The sequence below is a fragment of the Hemitrygon akajei genome, chromosome 9 (genome assembly GCF_048418815.1).
Source record: "Hemitrygon akajei chromosome 9, sHemAka1.3, whole genome shotgun sequence".
In the NCBI taxonomy this organism is placed as follows: Eukaryota; Metazoa; Chordata; class Chondrichthyes; order Myliobatiformes; family Dasyatidae; genus Hemitrygon; species Hemitrygon akajei.
Genome location: NC_133132.1, coordinates 19,340,788 through 19,357,015, shown reverse-complemented (window position 1 = coordinate 19,357,015; position 16,228 = coordinate 19,340,788). Strand labels below are relative to the sequence as shown.

Sequence of the window (16,228 nt, the reverse complement as noted above, 5' to 3'; positions counted from 1 at the left end):
TATTGCGTCATCTGTTGATCGGTTGTATTGGGAGGTGAAACTGTTGCTTGGATTTCCAGCAACTGCAGATTTTCTCTTGTTTGTGAAGAAATTACCTACAATCTTGTTGTCACCTTTTACCCCAAGAGAAGCTGCAACCACACTCCCACCATGAGTGACCATCTTGACCTTGTGACATCATCTGACCCCACCCTTTCTTTTATCTTTAAGTTCAAGTTTAATTGTCATTCAGTCATACACATGAATACAGCAAAACAAAACAGCCTTTTTCTTGGGCCAAGGTGCAAAACACAGTACCGACAGCCACACAGAATACATATAGCATGTATCGTTATGCTGGTAGAAAAACACAGAGTCACAAAAAAACAGAAATATAGCTTACACATACGAGCACATTCCTAGCCAGCCTCACTTGCTCTACACTGCAGGAATTTCAAGTGATCCAACTCGCAAGACAGATTACATTATTGGCTTGTCTCAATTTAAAAACATTCTCATTCTTTTTTCCAAACCCTTCCAGAGGCATCAGTCTCAGTCAGAATCCATCACTGTGGCCAATCCAACAACCTCCAGAGTCTGGAGATGGTACAAAGTTGACAGTGTTATGACAATGACGAAGGTCGTCTAACACAACAGCAGGATATTGATCTGAGTGAAAGTTGGGCGGAGCATTAGCAGACAGAATTTAACCCTCACAAGTCTGGGATGCATTCTGTGAAGTCAAATAGGGATAGGATTTACATAGTAAAAAGGTGGACAGTAAGAAATGTTGATGGAAAGAGAAACCTTCTGTACAAGTCCGAGATTCTTTGGAAGTAACAGCACAGGTTGATAGGGTGAAGGCAAGATTGGGCATACATCTTCATAGGTCAAGGCAACAGAATGGGAAAAATGGAACTTTAATTTGTAAATTTATGAACACTAGCATTTGGAATAATATATTTTGGTTCTGGTCATCATATAACTAAAGGAACATTATCATTGTGCTAGAGAGAGTACAGAGGAGATTCACAAAGATGCTGTTTTCTTTGGAGATCTTTAGATATGGGGAGAGATTGGATAGGCTGGGTTAATTTTTCCTAAAATAAAAGAGGTTGATTATAGGAGCTATAGATAGGGTAAACTGACAAAATCTTTTTCCTGTTATATGAGGGTCAAAATCAGGAGCGCATAATTTTAAGGATTAGATCTGAGGGCTAAGTTTTTTGTACAGATAGAGCAGTTATACTGGGTACAGTCTGCAGAGGAGTTAGTGTAGTCAGTGAAATTATTAAATGTGAGAGGCATTTACAGTGATACTTAAATAGGCACAAGATATCATCCCAGTGTGGGTAGACAGAATTACTGTAGATGGACAATGTCTAGATTAGATGTGTGGATGCAGGGCCCCTTTCTGTGCTGTACAACTATATTACTACCGATGAACTTCAAACTGTGACCTCTGGGTTACTCCTGAATGTTCTGCTCCACCATTGCCAACAGCCGAATGCACCCCCTTAACAACACTCCTCCCTGTCTGAGAAGGCTCCTCAATACCAATCACTGGACACAGGAGCTTTTGAACTTCTGCTGCAATGTCTCCAGATATGGCTTGGTATAAAAGATCAGATTCATTGAGTTACAGAGCACCATCGTTTCTATTGCCATTCTCCTACCCATCTTTCCTCATTGACTTACCGATCATGACCTCTCCCCTTCTCTGAGTCCCTCTACCTTTTGACCTGGTGCTCTGGACCCTACCCCCTTGACAAATTAGCTCAAACCCTTCCGAGTACCCGGAGCACAAAGACACTTACATCAGGATGTTTTTCCACTGATGACGACTCAGCCTTTAACACCACACGAGCTGACTGTCAAGCTCCACAGACCTGCTCTCACTACATCAGCCTGTAATTGGGTTTCGGACTTCCACACCAGTCATACCCAGGCAATGAAACTCGGCAAGTGCACATCGACCACCCCCTCCCCCATCACCGGTGCCCCGTAGGGGTGTGTACTGAGCCCACTTCTCTACTCTCTCTTCCCCTACGACTGCGTGCCCGCTCACGCTACAAACTCAGTCATCTGATCTGCAGACGACATAACTGTGATAGTGCTACCACACACAATAACGAATCTGCATGTAGATCGATGCAGGAACCACAACCTATCACTCAACATCAAGAAGACAAAAGTCAAGGTCAGAGATGTCTCAGATCGGGTCTAAAGGGGGAAGTGAGCAGGTCGAAGTCTTGGTGCATATTCTACCAATGACATAGGCTGGAAGAGAGATTTTAGGGAGCGAGGTAGAAAGCTGAAAAACAGGACCTCCAGGGTAGTAATGTCTGGACTGTTGCCCGTGCCATGCACCAGAGAGGGTAAGAATAGGATGATTTGGCAGATGAATGTGTACTGAGGAACTTGTGCATGGAACAGGGGATCGGATTTATGGATCACTGGGATTGCTGACGGGGAAGGGATGACCTGTACAAAATGGACGGGACATACCTGAACCGAGGGGGAGCAATATCCTTGCAGGCAGGTTTGCAGCAGCTGTTTGGGAAAGTTTAAACTAGGAGAAAGGGAACAGGAGTGATAGTGCTGAAGATGAGGTAGTTGGTGTTCACAAACAGGCAGTATGTAATGAGACTGCTAGCAAGGAAAGGCTGATGATAAAGATTCCCGTCAACTATATGAGTTGTAACGTAAAAAGCAGACAACATTGAAAAGGGTGAACACAGGACTGAAGGGGTTATATTTGAGTGTACAGAGTTTATGGGATAAGGCAGATAAAGCTTAGCAGTTACAGATTGGCATGTATGATGTTGTGGATGTCACTGAATCATGCCTGGAAGAAGATTATAGCTTTGAGCTTATCGTCCCACGATACACAGTGAAAGGACAGGCAGGGAGACAGAATGGGGTAGCATGGCTTTGTTGGTAAAAACTGAAATCAAATCATTAGAAAGAGGTGACACAGGGTTGGAAGGTATTGAATCGTTGTGGGTAGAGCTAAGGAACTGCAAGGGTAAAAAGACACTGATGGGAGTTATGGAGTAAAGATGTGGTCTACAAATTACAACAGGAGATAGAAAATGCATGCCAAAAGGGCAATTTTATAATAGTCATGGGAAATTTCTATATGCGGATAGTTTTGGAAATCAGGTTGGTGCTGGATCCCGAGAGGGTGATTTTCTAGAACACCTACAAGATGGCTTTTTAGAGCAGCTCGTGTTTGAGCCAACTAAGGGATCAGCTATTCTGGATTGGGTGTTGTGTTTCAATTAAGAGTGCTTAAGGTAAAAGAACCCTTTGGGGACAAGAGATCATAATATGACAGAATTCATCCTGAAATTTGAGGAGAAGCTAAACTCAGACGTATCAGTATTATAGTGGAGTAATGACACAGGCATGAGAAAGGGGCTAGCCAAATCTGATTGGGAAAAAAAAACACTTGGAAAGGAATGATGGCAGAGCAGCAATGGCTGGAATTTCTGGGAGCAATTTGGAAAGCTCTGGAAAATTATATCAGAGAGGTCAAAATGGGGGACAAGGAAATTGCAGACGAACATTAAGTAGTTTGCACATCTTCACTGTGGAATATGCTACAGTATGCCAGAAATTCGAGAGTATCAAGGGGCAGAAGTGTGTGAAGTTGCCATTACCAGGGAGAAGGTTCTTGGAAAACTGATGGTCTACACCCCAGGGTTCTGAAAGAGGCAGCTCAGGAGCTTATGGAGGCATTAATAATGATCTTTCAAGAAGCAATTGATTCTGGCATGGTTCCAGAGGAATGGAAAATTGCAAATGTCACTCCACTCTTCAAGAAGGGGAGAGGCAGAAGAAATGAAATTATCGGCCAGTTTGCCTGACCTCAGTGGTTTGGAGGATACTGGAGACGATTGTTAAGGATATAGTTTCGAGGTACTTGGAGTCACATGATAAAACAGGCTGTAGTCAGCATGCTTTTCTTAAGGGAAAATCAAGCCTGACAAATTTGTTGGAATTCTTTGAAGAAACAACAAGCAGGGTTGACAAAGGAGAATGGGTGGATGTTGTGTACTTGGATTTTCAGAAGGCCTTTGACGAGGTGCCGCACATGAGGCTGCTTAAGAAGTTAAGAGCCCATGGTATTACAGGAAATCCAGCATGGATAAAGGATTACCTGATTAGCAGAAGGCAAATCGTAAGAATAAAGAGAGCCTTTTCTGGTTGGTTGCCAGTGACTAGTGGTGTTCCACAGGGGTTTGTGCTGGGGCCACTTCTTTTTACATTATAATTATTTGGATAATGGAATTGATAGCTTTGTGGCCAAGTTTGCATATGATACAAAGATAGGTAGAGGAGCAGGTCTTTTGAGGAAGTAGAGAAGCTACAGAACGACATTGACAGATTAGGAGAATGGGCAACAAAATGACAGATGGAACACAGTGTCGGGAAATGTACTGTTGTGCACTTTGATAGAAGAAATAAAACCATCAACTGTTTTCTAAATGGAGAGAAAATTCAAAAATCTGAGGTGAAAAGGGACTTGGGAGCCTCATTCAGGATTCCCTAATGTTTAACTTTGCAGGTTGAGACAGTGGTGAGGAAGGCAAATGTGATGTTAGCACTCACTTTGAGGGGACTGGAATATAAAAACAAGGATGTAACATTGTGACTTTATAAAGCATTGACGAGGCCTCACTTGGAAAACTGTGAGCAGTTTTGGGCCAGAGGACATAGCTTCAGAATAGAGGTGCATCTTTTAGGAACGGAGATGAGGAGGAATTTCTTTAGCCAGATACTGGTGCATCTGCGGAATTCAATGCCACAGGCAGCTGTGGAGGCCAAGACTGTGTGTATATTTAAGACAGAGGTTGATAGATCCTTGATTGGTCAGGGCATGAAGGGATATAGAGAGAAGGCAGGAGATTGGGGATGAGAAGAAAATTGGATCAGCCATGATGAAATGGCAGAGCAGAATTAATGGGCTGAATGGTTTAATTCTACTCCTATGTTTTGTGGTCTTATAAAAGCTAGTATGTAATGCTGAGATTTGAAAAGCATTGGTGAGGCCTCACTTGGAGTATTGAGATCAGTTTTGGTCCCCTTATCTTAGAAAGGATGTACTGAGATTGGAGTGGGTTCAAAGAAGTTTCAGGAAAATGATTCCGGATTGAAAGGCCTGTCATTTGTGGGGCATTTGATGTTTCTGGGCCTCTGCTCACTGGAATTCAGAAGAATGAGAGGTGATGTAACTGAAACCTGCCAAATGTTGAAAGGTCTCGACGGAATGGATGTGGAGAAAATGTTTCCCATGACGGGGGAGCCTAAGACCAGAGGACCCGGCCTCGGAATAGAGGGGCATTCTTTTAGAATGGAGATGAGGAGGAACTTCTTTAGACAGGGAGTGGTGAATCTGTAGAATTCTAGTGACTTGAGGTGTTCCTCGGGGGTCATAATTGGGACTGCTACTTTTTACATTGTTTGACAATGATTTGAATAATGGAATTGATGGATTTGTGGCTAGGTTTGCGGATGATATGAAGATAGGTGGAAGGGTAGGTAGTGCTGAGGAAGCAATGTGTTTGCAGCAGGACTTGGACAGATTGGAAGAATGGGGAAAAAAAGTGTCAGATGGAATTGTGTTAGGAAATGTATGATAATGCATTTTGGTAAAAGGAACAATAGTGCGGACTATTAACTAAATGGGGAGAAGGTTCAAACAAAACCCATATAAAAAAAAGACAATTGAACACCCAATGAGAAGGGAAAATAAACACACCATGCCCACAAAAAAGATCGTTGAGCAGCCAATGTTCAGAGGGAGAGTAAACAATTGAAACCTGTTGGATATTCAAAGTCCTGGATAGATATCAGATAGGGCATTGAGGAATGCAGTAGAACAGAGTGATCTAGGAATAATGGTGCATAGTTCCCTGAAGGCGGGATCTCATGTGGATAGGGTGGTGAAGAAAGCTTTTGGTATGCTGGCCTTTATAAATCAGAGCATTGAGTTTCGGAGTTGGGATGTAATGTAAAAATTGTACAAGGCATTGGTGAGGCCGAATTTGGAGTATTGTGTACAGTTCTGGTCACCAAATTATAGGAAGGATGTCAACAAAATAGAAAGAGTACAGAGGAGATTTACTAGAATGTTACCTGGGTTTCAGCACCTAGTTACAGAGAAAGGTTGAACAAGTTAAGTCTTTATTCTTTGGAACGTAGAAGGTTGAGGGGGGACTTGATAGAGGTATTAAAAATTATGAGGGGGATAGACAGAGTTGACGTGGATAGGCTTTTTCCATTGAGAGTAGGGGAGATTCAAACAAGAGGACATGAGTTGAGAGTTAGGGGGCAAAAGTTTAAGGGTAACACGAGGGGGAATTTCTTTACTCAGAGAGTAGTAGCTGTGTGGAACGAGCTTCCAGTAGAAGTGGTAGAGGCAGGTTCGGTATTGTCATTTAAAGTAAAATTGGATAGGTATATGGACAGGAAAGGAATGGAGGGTTATGGGCTGAGTGCAGGTCGGTGGGACTAGGTGAGAGTAAGCGTTCGGCACAGACTAGAAGGGCCAAGATGGCCTGTTTCGGTGCTGTAATTGTTTTATGGTTATCAGAGGTACAGTGGAACTTAGGAGCCCTCAGACAAGACTCCCAGAAGGTTGATTTACAGGTTTACTCTGTGGTAAAGAAGGCAAAAGCAATGTTGGCATTTATTTCAAGGGAATAGAATATAAAAGCAAGGAGATAATGCTGAGCCTTTATAAGACACTAGTCAGGCAGCACTTGGAGTATTGTCAACAGTTTTGGGCCCCATATCTCAGAAAGGATGTGTTGTCATTGGAGAGAGTCCAGAGGGAGTTCATGAGGATGATTCTGGGAATGAAGAGGTTAACATATAGGGAGCATTTGGCAGCAAATGTTGAAAGGACTAGATAAGGTGGATGTGGAGAGGATGTTTCCTGTGGTGGGGTATCTAGAATTAGAGTGTACAGCCTCAAAATTGAGGGGCGACCTTTTAGAACAGAGGTAAGGAGGTTTTTTTTTAACCAGAGAATAGCTTTGCCACAGAGTGGGGTGAAGGCCAAGTCCATGGGTATACTTAAGGCAGAAGTTGTTAGTTTCCTGATCAGTCAGGGCATCAAAGGATATGGCGAGAAAGCAGATGTATGGGGTTGAGTGGGATCCGGGACCAGTCATGATGGAATGTCGGAACAGACTCGTTGGGCTGAATGGCCTAGTACTGCTCCTATGTCTTATGGTCTGACTATTGCTCTGCCTGACCATCCTTCCTCGCTGAGCCTAAAGGCTGATTTATGCTTCTGCGTAGCAGCCTATGCCGCAGCCTGCGCCGTTGTGAGCATTCATTCCTGTGTGTTGGTGTGTCTGTGTCACTCTGCAATTCACCGCCAAAATGCTGGTTGGCGGTGGGGTTTCTAATGGCGACTGAGCGCATCATGTTGGAGTTGGAGCTAATAAATGTTGAACAAGGGCTACTTTTATTGAAATTACTGCAACGCAGAAAAGAGAGAAGACGTCGGAGGAGATGGTATGTACGACCATTGAACGGATTGAGGCAGGAGGAGGGTGAATTTTCTATGCTTGTCCGGCCACTGAGAGACACGGACAAGGAAATGCATTTCAAATATTTTCGGATGTCGGCAGGCAGATTTGACAATTTGGTTCATCGTCTCCAACCATTTACTTCGCATCAGTGTACACACAGTATGCCTATAGACAGGAGGAAATGCAATGCTACCAAGCGGACCAATCACAGTAGCTGCGGTCTGTGTCGCTGCAATGCGCAGTTACATTTTTGGAGAGGTGCACGTCAGGCTATGGTGTAGGGTAGGGTGTAGGGTACAGCGTAGGTTACGCGGCCACGCCGTACCTACAGCGTTCATTTGACGCAGAAGTATAAATCAGCCTTTAGAGTCATCCACCGTGTCACTGACTTAACTGCTGCTGTTGTGCCCTAATAGGACATCTTCCCCAGCGGTATACTTGCTGCTGAGGGGAGTGGTCACAAGGAAGCCCTGCACCATCTCCTTTCCTGGTCGTCACCCAACTACTGTATATGAAGCTTGCACCTCAGATACGACCACCTCACCAGAACACCTGTCTATCATGCTCTCAACATCTCGGATGATCCGAAATACATCCAACTCCAGCTCCTTAATGCAATCAGTCAGGAACTGCAGCCAACACACTTACAACAGGTGAAGTTACTAGGGAAACTGGCCGTGTACCTGATCTCCCATATCCTATAGCAGGACCATGCCACTGTCTCAACTGCCATCCTGGCCACAGTAATAGGAAAAGTAATTCTAACGAAAATATATTTCATTATTTAAAACTTGAATTCTGATGTCCAGTGCCATTTCAAATCTGTTATTTACTCTCCAAAGTGTTTTCTCCCACAGCCTCTACAAATCTTACAGGACTTGCTTAATAGCCATGTCCCACTGCTCCCTTCCTTCCTTCTCGTGATCAAACCCTCAGTTCCTTTTCTTAACCAAGTATGGTAAAAGATACAAAGAATATAAGTCTAGAGATGAATTACTCATGAGAGCAGCAAACCAGTGGCCACACCAGTAGAAAGGATGAAGGCCGATAATTCCCCTATAGCCTCAATAGCTGACAGCATGAGATCCTCAAAGGAAAGCTTTTAATCAAAAAGGCTAGCAGGGCACCATATAATCGCAGGCCTACAGTTCTCATGTACGTGGTAAGGTTGGAAAAGATCTATACTTGGAAAGGCAGGATAGACTTCAATGAGGATCAAAAGATCCCTGAGATACAAGACACTTGGCAAATTGGATCCAAAACTGACTTAATAATAGGAGGGTGATGGTTGAAGGATACTTTTTGTAAATGGAAGTACGTGACCAGTAACATCTCACAGGAATCAATCTGTGTTGGGGCCCTTACTGTTTGTAACATACATTAAGATTTGGAGGTGAACAATTTGCACATTTTCAGATGCTATATAAATCAGTAGCATTCCTAACTGCGAAGAAGCTGATTCTAGGCTCCAACGTAATACTGATCAGTTGAAAGGATGGGCATAACAATGGTAGACGCAATTTAAGAAGTATGAGGTGATGTAGTTGTAGATGGAGCATACATTTTGAATGGGAGGACCCTGGGGAGCATCGAGGAACATCCAAGGATCCCTGACAATGGCAGCACGGGTACATAAGGAGATACTTTCCTTCATGAGCTGGGATATGGAATACCAGAGTAGGAAAATCTTGGAATAACTTTAGACACAGGTTTTGCCACTGAGTAAGGGCGCAGAAGGAACATGAGTGCAGGGAGAGTGTGCAGAGATTCATCGGGATGTTGCCTTCAGTTATGAGCAGACACTCTTGAGGCTGGTGCAAATTGAGGACAAGGTAACAGCTGTATGAAGTTACGAACACTGAGATATGGTGGTTAGGAGAAAGCCTCCCCCGATATCTGAGTTTAGAGCAAGGAATACAGGGAACCTGAGGAAGAACATTTTCCACCCAGAGGGCAGATGGAATCTGGAACACACTGCCTGAGGGGCTGATGGAGTTAAGTAGTTTTACAATGTACCTGGAGGAGCACTAAAATCACTAAGATATAGAAAACATGGGTAGTGTTTTAGCGTACGAGGTAGTTGATGGTCAGCATGGACATGGCATGACAAAGGGCACGTTTCTTTGCCCTATGGCTCTAACTAGTTACCAAGATAATAGAAGTATTGATTGTAATATTCATGGACTCATACAATATGGAAGCAGACCCTCTGACCCAGCAGATGAGATGTTGGTGATGCCTCATTTGCAGTATCGTATGCAGTTCTGGTCATCTACTTAAAGGACAGATATTAACAAGATTGAAAGGGTGCAGATAAAAGTCACAAAGACGTTGCCAGAATCTGAGCACCTGGAGCGCAGGAGAATTTGATAGTGGTACACAGAATTATGAAGGGTACAGATATGATTAATGCTAGCAGGTTTTTTCTACTGAGGTCATAGGTTAAGGGTGAAAGGTGAAATGTTTAGGGGGAATATGAGGGCTGTGAGAGTGTGATGCTGAAATACACCCTGGGATGCACTGGGTCACATCATCAGTGATGTAACCTGAGGTCACTTGGTGTTTCAGGTCTTTCAACGTCAAGACACTTTCACCCAGGCTATCCAGCCAGAGTTGGTCAGGCTTGTGCCCCAACAGCATTGGTCCACTGGCTACACCTCCTGATGCACAGCCATCGGGAGGCTCACTCAGCAGCCTCCACTTCTGTCCTGTTGCCTCTTTTCCTTGCAGCCCCCATAATGCCGAGGAGAGATTAAGCACAACTCCACACCCTACTCGCATCTGCTCTCCACCCGTCTCTGGCATTGCTCTACCAGCTCCTGGTATTTGGCTTTCTTACGCTCAAACTGGCTTTCCCAAAAACTGTCATTCTACCATGACCACCTGCTTTGAAGTTTCTGACAAACTGACCATGCCAGTCCTCAGGGATAATGACACAGACCGGTTGCCAGAAGAAGTGGTGGATGTGGGTTCAATTTAAACATTTAAGAGAAATTTGATAGTTATATTAGTATGGAAGGCTATGGTCTGGGTGCAGGCTGATGGAACCAGGCAGAATAAAAATAATGGGTCCAAGGGGCTGTTACTGTGCTGTACGACTCTATATCCAGGAGTGAGGTTAGCCAGAGGTCATGGGTCAAAATCAGGAGACACACATTTAAGACAGAGATGAGTAACTTTCAGATTCCTTGTCACAGGGAGCAGAATTCATGAGTTCTGACAATCTGATGAATTTCTAGTTAATAGAAATCAAGGGTTACAAGGGCACAAACATGGACTTGAGGAATATCAGATTAGCCACAATCAAATTGAACGATGGTACTGCCTTAGGGAATGAATGTTATGATGTAACTGACTTAGCCAGAAACATTGCCCAGTGGACAACAGTGTACTTTTGGCAAGATATCTGATCTCCATTAACACCAAGCAGTAAATTTCTTCCTTGATTCCCACTGATCTCATTTTCATTCAGACAGCTTAATGCTTTCGGGCAGTCTTTTTCCAGTGATGCCTGTCTGAGAACGTTGATTCACGGCGACATTGAGAGCTAACTTAGGATCTTTCCATGAACTCCATCATGACTAAACAACACCCCACTACATTCACAAAGAACCAGCAGGCTAGGCTGCATTCCAAGTGCCATCTGAAAATCTTCGGTACTTCACATGAACAGGAGTGAGGAGTGTAGGTTGAACGGACAGAATAAATACAAACAGTGTAACAAATTCAAAGCTGTCCGAACCAGCGACATTTACTGTAAAAGTCAGCGTTTCAACACAGCCACTGCTGTCTGTGGAAATATGTCAGACCTACCATGCGACGATGCTACAATTTTCTTCCTTTCTTCAACAGTGGCCAGTCGCCGACAAAGAGATGGATACCGCTTATACAAGGAGCCCCTAAACATACGCAAGTAGTTACCAACCTAAAACAAAGACAGCCCATCAAAAAGGTGGTCACAGTTTTAAAGTGAGACAGGAGAGATTCAATAATAAGCTCAGAGGCTACTTTTACGTCCGGTGTTCTTTATGGAATGAGCGAGCAAGGGGAGGAGTTGGGGCACGTACATAAACACCATTCAGAAGGCACTTGGACAGGTATATTAGCAAAGCTTTAGCGGGATATGGGACAGATGCTAGCAAATGGGATTAACTCAGATGGTACTTGGTTGGTCCGGATCACTTGGGCCAATCACCTTGTTTCTGTGCCGTGTGATTTCACAACTGCTGTCATTGTTTCACGGGGGAGGAGAAAAAGACGGGTGTGAAAAGAGAAGAAGATGCTCTGTTTTCGTGGGTGGTTGGAAAGAAAAATCATTTCAGGATGTATATTGTATACATTTCTCTGACATTGAATGTACCTTTGAAACGCTTTCATTTGTACAGATTCTTCTGGAGCACAGGATGCCCCAGTGAACCCCTGAAATTAATTTAGTTTCATGAGGAGGAATATTTGGCAGTAAATCTGCAGGCACCAAAATTCAACAGCCAGCACAGTGATAAATCACCAAGAGTCAGTCACAGACAGGTAAACCTCCCCAGAACAACGAAGGCAACCTTCCTGGTCCTTCTAATATAATTACTGGCACAGTTAAGTCCATTTGAGAGGACACATTGGCCCTTGCTTTACCACTGCTAAGACAGCACTCCCTGTTGCACCACTCTGTTAGTGCAAACAATCGAACACACCTCCGGAGCAGGATGCTTTGCAACCTATCACATCACATCTGAGATCCTTGCAAAAGGTGCAACGTGTCCCTAGTTCATTTACCCTGAATATTTCCTTTCGGTGGTTTGCCTGTACATTACCAGGCTGTTAAGGAACGATCTACTTTGACAGGAAAACATACAATAAATGAGATGTGATGTAATCATCATCTTTTCCCAGTGGTAAATTAGGACCCCCCCCCCCCCCCAGCAATACCCAGTGCAGTACAGAATGTGATCTTTTAATAAAACTCAGTGCGGGCAGTTACAGCACAAATCCTGCTGCACAGTACTTCTCACACACTCAGGTACACTTATGGTGTTCCACTCCAGCCAGGAATTGTGCCTTAATCCACCCTGCCAGTACTCACATAATTACATTAAAGGCATCCAAAAAGAAAACTACATCAATTGCAAATGATTGTTGTCCAGAGGCAGCCCTAACTTAGCGCCTCAAACATGTTTTGTGTCTCATTTTGATTAGAGCTGATCTGCAGCTCAGTGCTGATCATCCACTTCAACCACAAAGACACGGGAATTACAAGAGGTGGCCCACAGTGGAGAGAGGGAAGCGGCAAAGTGAGGAGCCAAAGTCCCAAAACCTGGTCTCATGGGAAAAGTTTTCAGATCCACCACATCAAATGAAACAATTCATATGATTTTTGTAGCTGAATGTTACTACCTATTATTATAAGCCATACCACAAGGAAATGGCTTCAATCTACATAAATGATTTAAGAGGAACGTGAGGGGAACTGGTGGGAGACAGGAGTAGTGCAGAGGAATGTACGGAGAGATTGAGGGGTGAAAGGTGGAGATGACCCAGCAGAAGGTGAATGCAGGAGGGAGAGGGGTGGGGGGGGGAACAAAAGGAGTGGGGGGCGAAGGAAGGGGGATGTAATGGTGGAGGGAGGGGGTGGTGGAGATAGGTAGGGAGGGACAGAAGAGATGGTAGAGGAAAGGATGGAGGGGATGGTGGAGGAAGGTAGGTGCAGACTGTGGTGAGAGGAGGAAGGGAGAGAGGAGGGGGTGATGGAGGGAGAAGTGAGGATGGTGTGGTGCAGGGAGGGGTATGAGTGTCCGAGTGTCGGCCCTGCCCCAAGCCACCTCAGAGCCGATCATAAAACTGCCGGACTCACCTCAGAACCGATCATGTACCACTCGCCCGCCTCCTCCAGCTGGAACTTCACAGGCTTCTGCCCGAACGTTTTGCTCAGCGCCATCTTCCCTCCGCGCCAGCCCATACGCATGCGCCAAACCGCCCACCGGAACCCGGAACCCGGAACCGGGGATGCGGAGTCAACCGGAACCAGGAGTCGGGGACACCAGCTGGGAGAGAGTGGCGCAGCGGCTCTCCGGGTCTGGTGGGTCGTGGGGTAACATGTGATGGACTGAATGAACATTTTCTATAATAAACGCAAAAGGGCAGCGAGAGCGATAGATGGCCTGTGTGTCGTTATGATGAGTGTAAACGTGATGTTTCTGTTTACGCAAACCCAAGCAGATTTGCAGATGCTGGAAATTCAAGCAACACACACAAAATGCTGGTGGAACGCAGCAGGCCAGGCAGCATCTATAGGGAGAAGTACAGTCGACGTTTCGGGCCGAGACCCTTCGTCAGGACTAACTGAAAGAAAAAATAGTAAGAGATTTGAAAGTGGGAGAGGGAGGGGAGGGGAGGGATGAAGCTAAGAGCTGGAAAGGTGATTGGCAAAAGGGATACAAGGCTAGAGAAGGGGGAGTATCATAGGACAGAAGGCCTTGGTAGAAAGAAAGGGGGAGGGGAGCACCAGAGGAAGATGGAGAACAGGCAAGGAGTTATTGTGAGATGAAAAGAGAGAGAAAGAAAGGAAGAATAAAAAATATGTATATAATAAATAAGTAGGGATGGGGTAAGAAGTGGAGGAGGGGCATTAACGGAAGTTAGAGAAATCAATGTTCATGCCATCAGGTTGGAGGCTACCCAGACAGAATATAAGGTGTTGTTCCTCCAACCTGAGTGTGGCTTCATCTTGACAGTAGAGGAGGCCATGTATAGACATATCAGAATGGGAATGGGACGTGGAATTAAAATGTGTGGCCACTGGGAGATCCTGCTTTCTCTGACAGACAGAGTGTAGGTGTTCAGCAAAACGGTCTCCCAGTCTGCATCGGGTCTCACCAATATATAAAAGACCACACCGGGACCACCGGACGCAGTATACCACACCAGCCGACTCACAGGTGAAGTGTCGCCTCACCTGGAAGGACTGTCTGGGGCCCTGAATGGTGGTGAGGGAGGAAGTGTAAGGGCAGGTGTAGCACTTGCTCCGCTTACAAGGATAAGTGCTAGGAGGGATATTGGTGGGAAGGGATGGGGGGACGAATGGACAAGGGAGTCGCGTAGGGTGTGATCCTTGCGGAAAGCAGAAGGGGGGAGGGAAAGATGTGCTTGGTAGTGGGATCTCGTGGGAGCTGGCGGAAGTTGTGGAGAATTATATGTTGGACCCGGAGGCTGGTGGGGTGGTAGGTGAGGACAAGGGGAACCCTATCCCGAGTGGGGTGGCGGGAGGATGGGGTGAGAGCAGATGTGCGTGAAATGGGAGAGATGTGTTTGAGATCAGAGTTGATGGTGGAGGAAGGGAAGCCCCTTTCTTTAAAAAAAGAAAGACATCTCCTTCGTCCTGGAATGAAAAGCTTCATCAGAGAGCAGATGCGGCAGAGATGGAGGAATTGAGAGAAGGGGATGGCATTTTTGCAAGAGACAGGGTGGGAAGAGGAATAGTCCAGGTAGCTGTGAAAGTCCGTGAGCTTATAGTAGATATCAGTAGATAACCCGTCTCCAGAGATGGAGACAGAAAGATCAAGAACGTGGAGTGTTCCACAAAGCCAACAAAAAGGCAGGCATAGCTGGGACCCATGTGGGTGCCCATGGCTACACCTTTGGTTTGGAGGAAGTGGGAGGAGCTGAAGGAGAAATTATTAAGAGTACGGACTAATTCCACTAGACAGAGGAGAGTGGTGGTAGAGGGGAACTGGTTGGGTCTGGAATTCAAAAAGAAGTGAAGAGCTTTGAGACTTTACTGGTGGGGGATGGGGGTATATAGTGACTGGACGTCCATGGTGAAAATAAGGCGGTGGGGGCCAGGGAACTTAAAATCATTGAAAAAATTCAAAGCATGAGAAGTGTCATAAACATAGGTGGGAAGAGATTGAACAAGGGGGGATAAGACAGTGTCAAGGTATGCAGAAATGAGATCGGTGGGGCAGGAGCAAGCTGAGACAATAGGTCTACCTGGACAGGCAGGTTTGTGGATCTTGGGTAGGAGTTAGAAACGGGAAGTGCGGGGTGTGAGGTTGGTGGCAGTGGATGGGAGATCCCCAGAGCTGAATAATTCTTATTTAGAAAAGATGAATGTAATGTTAAAATTGTACAAGGCATTGGTAAGGCTGAATTTGGAGTATTGTGTACAGTTCTGGTCACTGAATTATAGGAAAGATGTCAACAAAATAGAGAGAGTATAGAGATTTACTAGAATGTTACCTGGGTTTCAGCACCTAAATTACAGAGAAAGGTTGAACAAGTTAGGTCTTTATTCTTTGGAGCGTAGAAGGTTGAGGGGGGAGTTGATAGAGGTATTTAAAATTATGAGGGGGATAGATAGAGTTGACGTGGATCTTTTTCTGGTTTGCTGCCAGTGACTAGTGGTGTTCCACAGGGATTGGTGTTGGGACCGCTTCTTTTTATACTGTATATAAATGATTTAGATGATGGAATAGATGGCTTTGTTGCTAAGTTTGCAGATGATACAAAGGTTGGTGGAGGGGCAAGTACTGTTGAGGAAACAGGATGCAGAAGGACTTATACAGATTAAGAGAATGGGCAAGAATGTGGCAAATGAAATACAATGTTGGAAAATGCATGGTCATGCACTTTGGTAGTAGAAATAAATGTGTGGACTATTTTCTAAACAGAGAGAAAATCCAAACATCTGAGATTATTAGATTAGTTTT

General features: G+C 44.8%; 1 protein-coding gene across 3 annotated transcripts in view; it reads right to left on the bottom strand.

Annotated features, from left to right (window-relative positions):
• Positions 1 to 13,526, bottom strand: part of smarcb1b (SWI/SNF related BAF chromatin remodeling complex subunit B1b) — a 92,556-nt gene extending 79,030 nt beyond the window's left edge. For all 3 annotated transcript variants that reach the window (XM_073055564.1, XM_073055567.1, XM_073055565.1), the window contains exons 1-2: positions 13,375 to 13,526; positions 11,343 to 11,454 (exon numbers count right to left, since the gene is read on the bottom strand). In XM_073055564.1, the coding sequence (XP_072911665.1) occupies positions 11,343 to 11,454; positions 13,375 to 13,485 (223 nt within the window). In that variant the 5' untranslated portion in view covers positions 13,486 to 13,526. The remainder of the gene's footprint in view (positions 1 to 11,342; positions 11,455 to 13,374) is intronic.
• Positions 13,527 to 16,228: the final 2,702 nt, after the last annotated feature.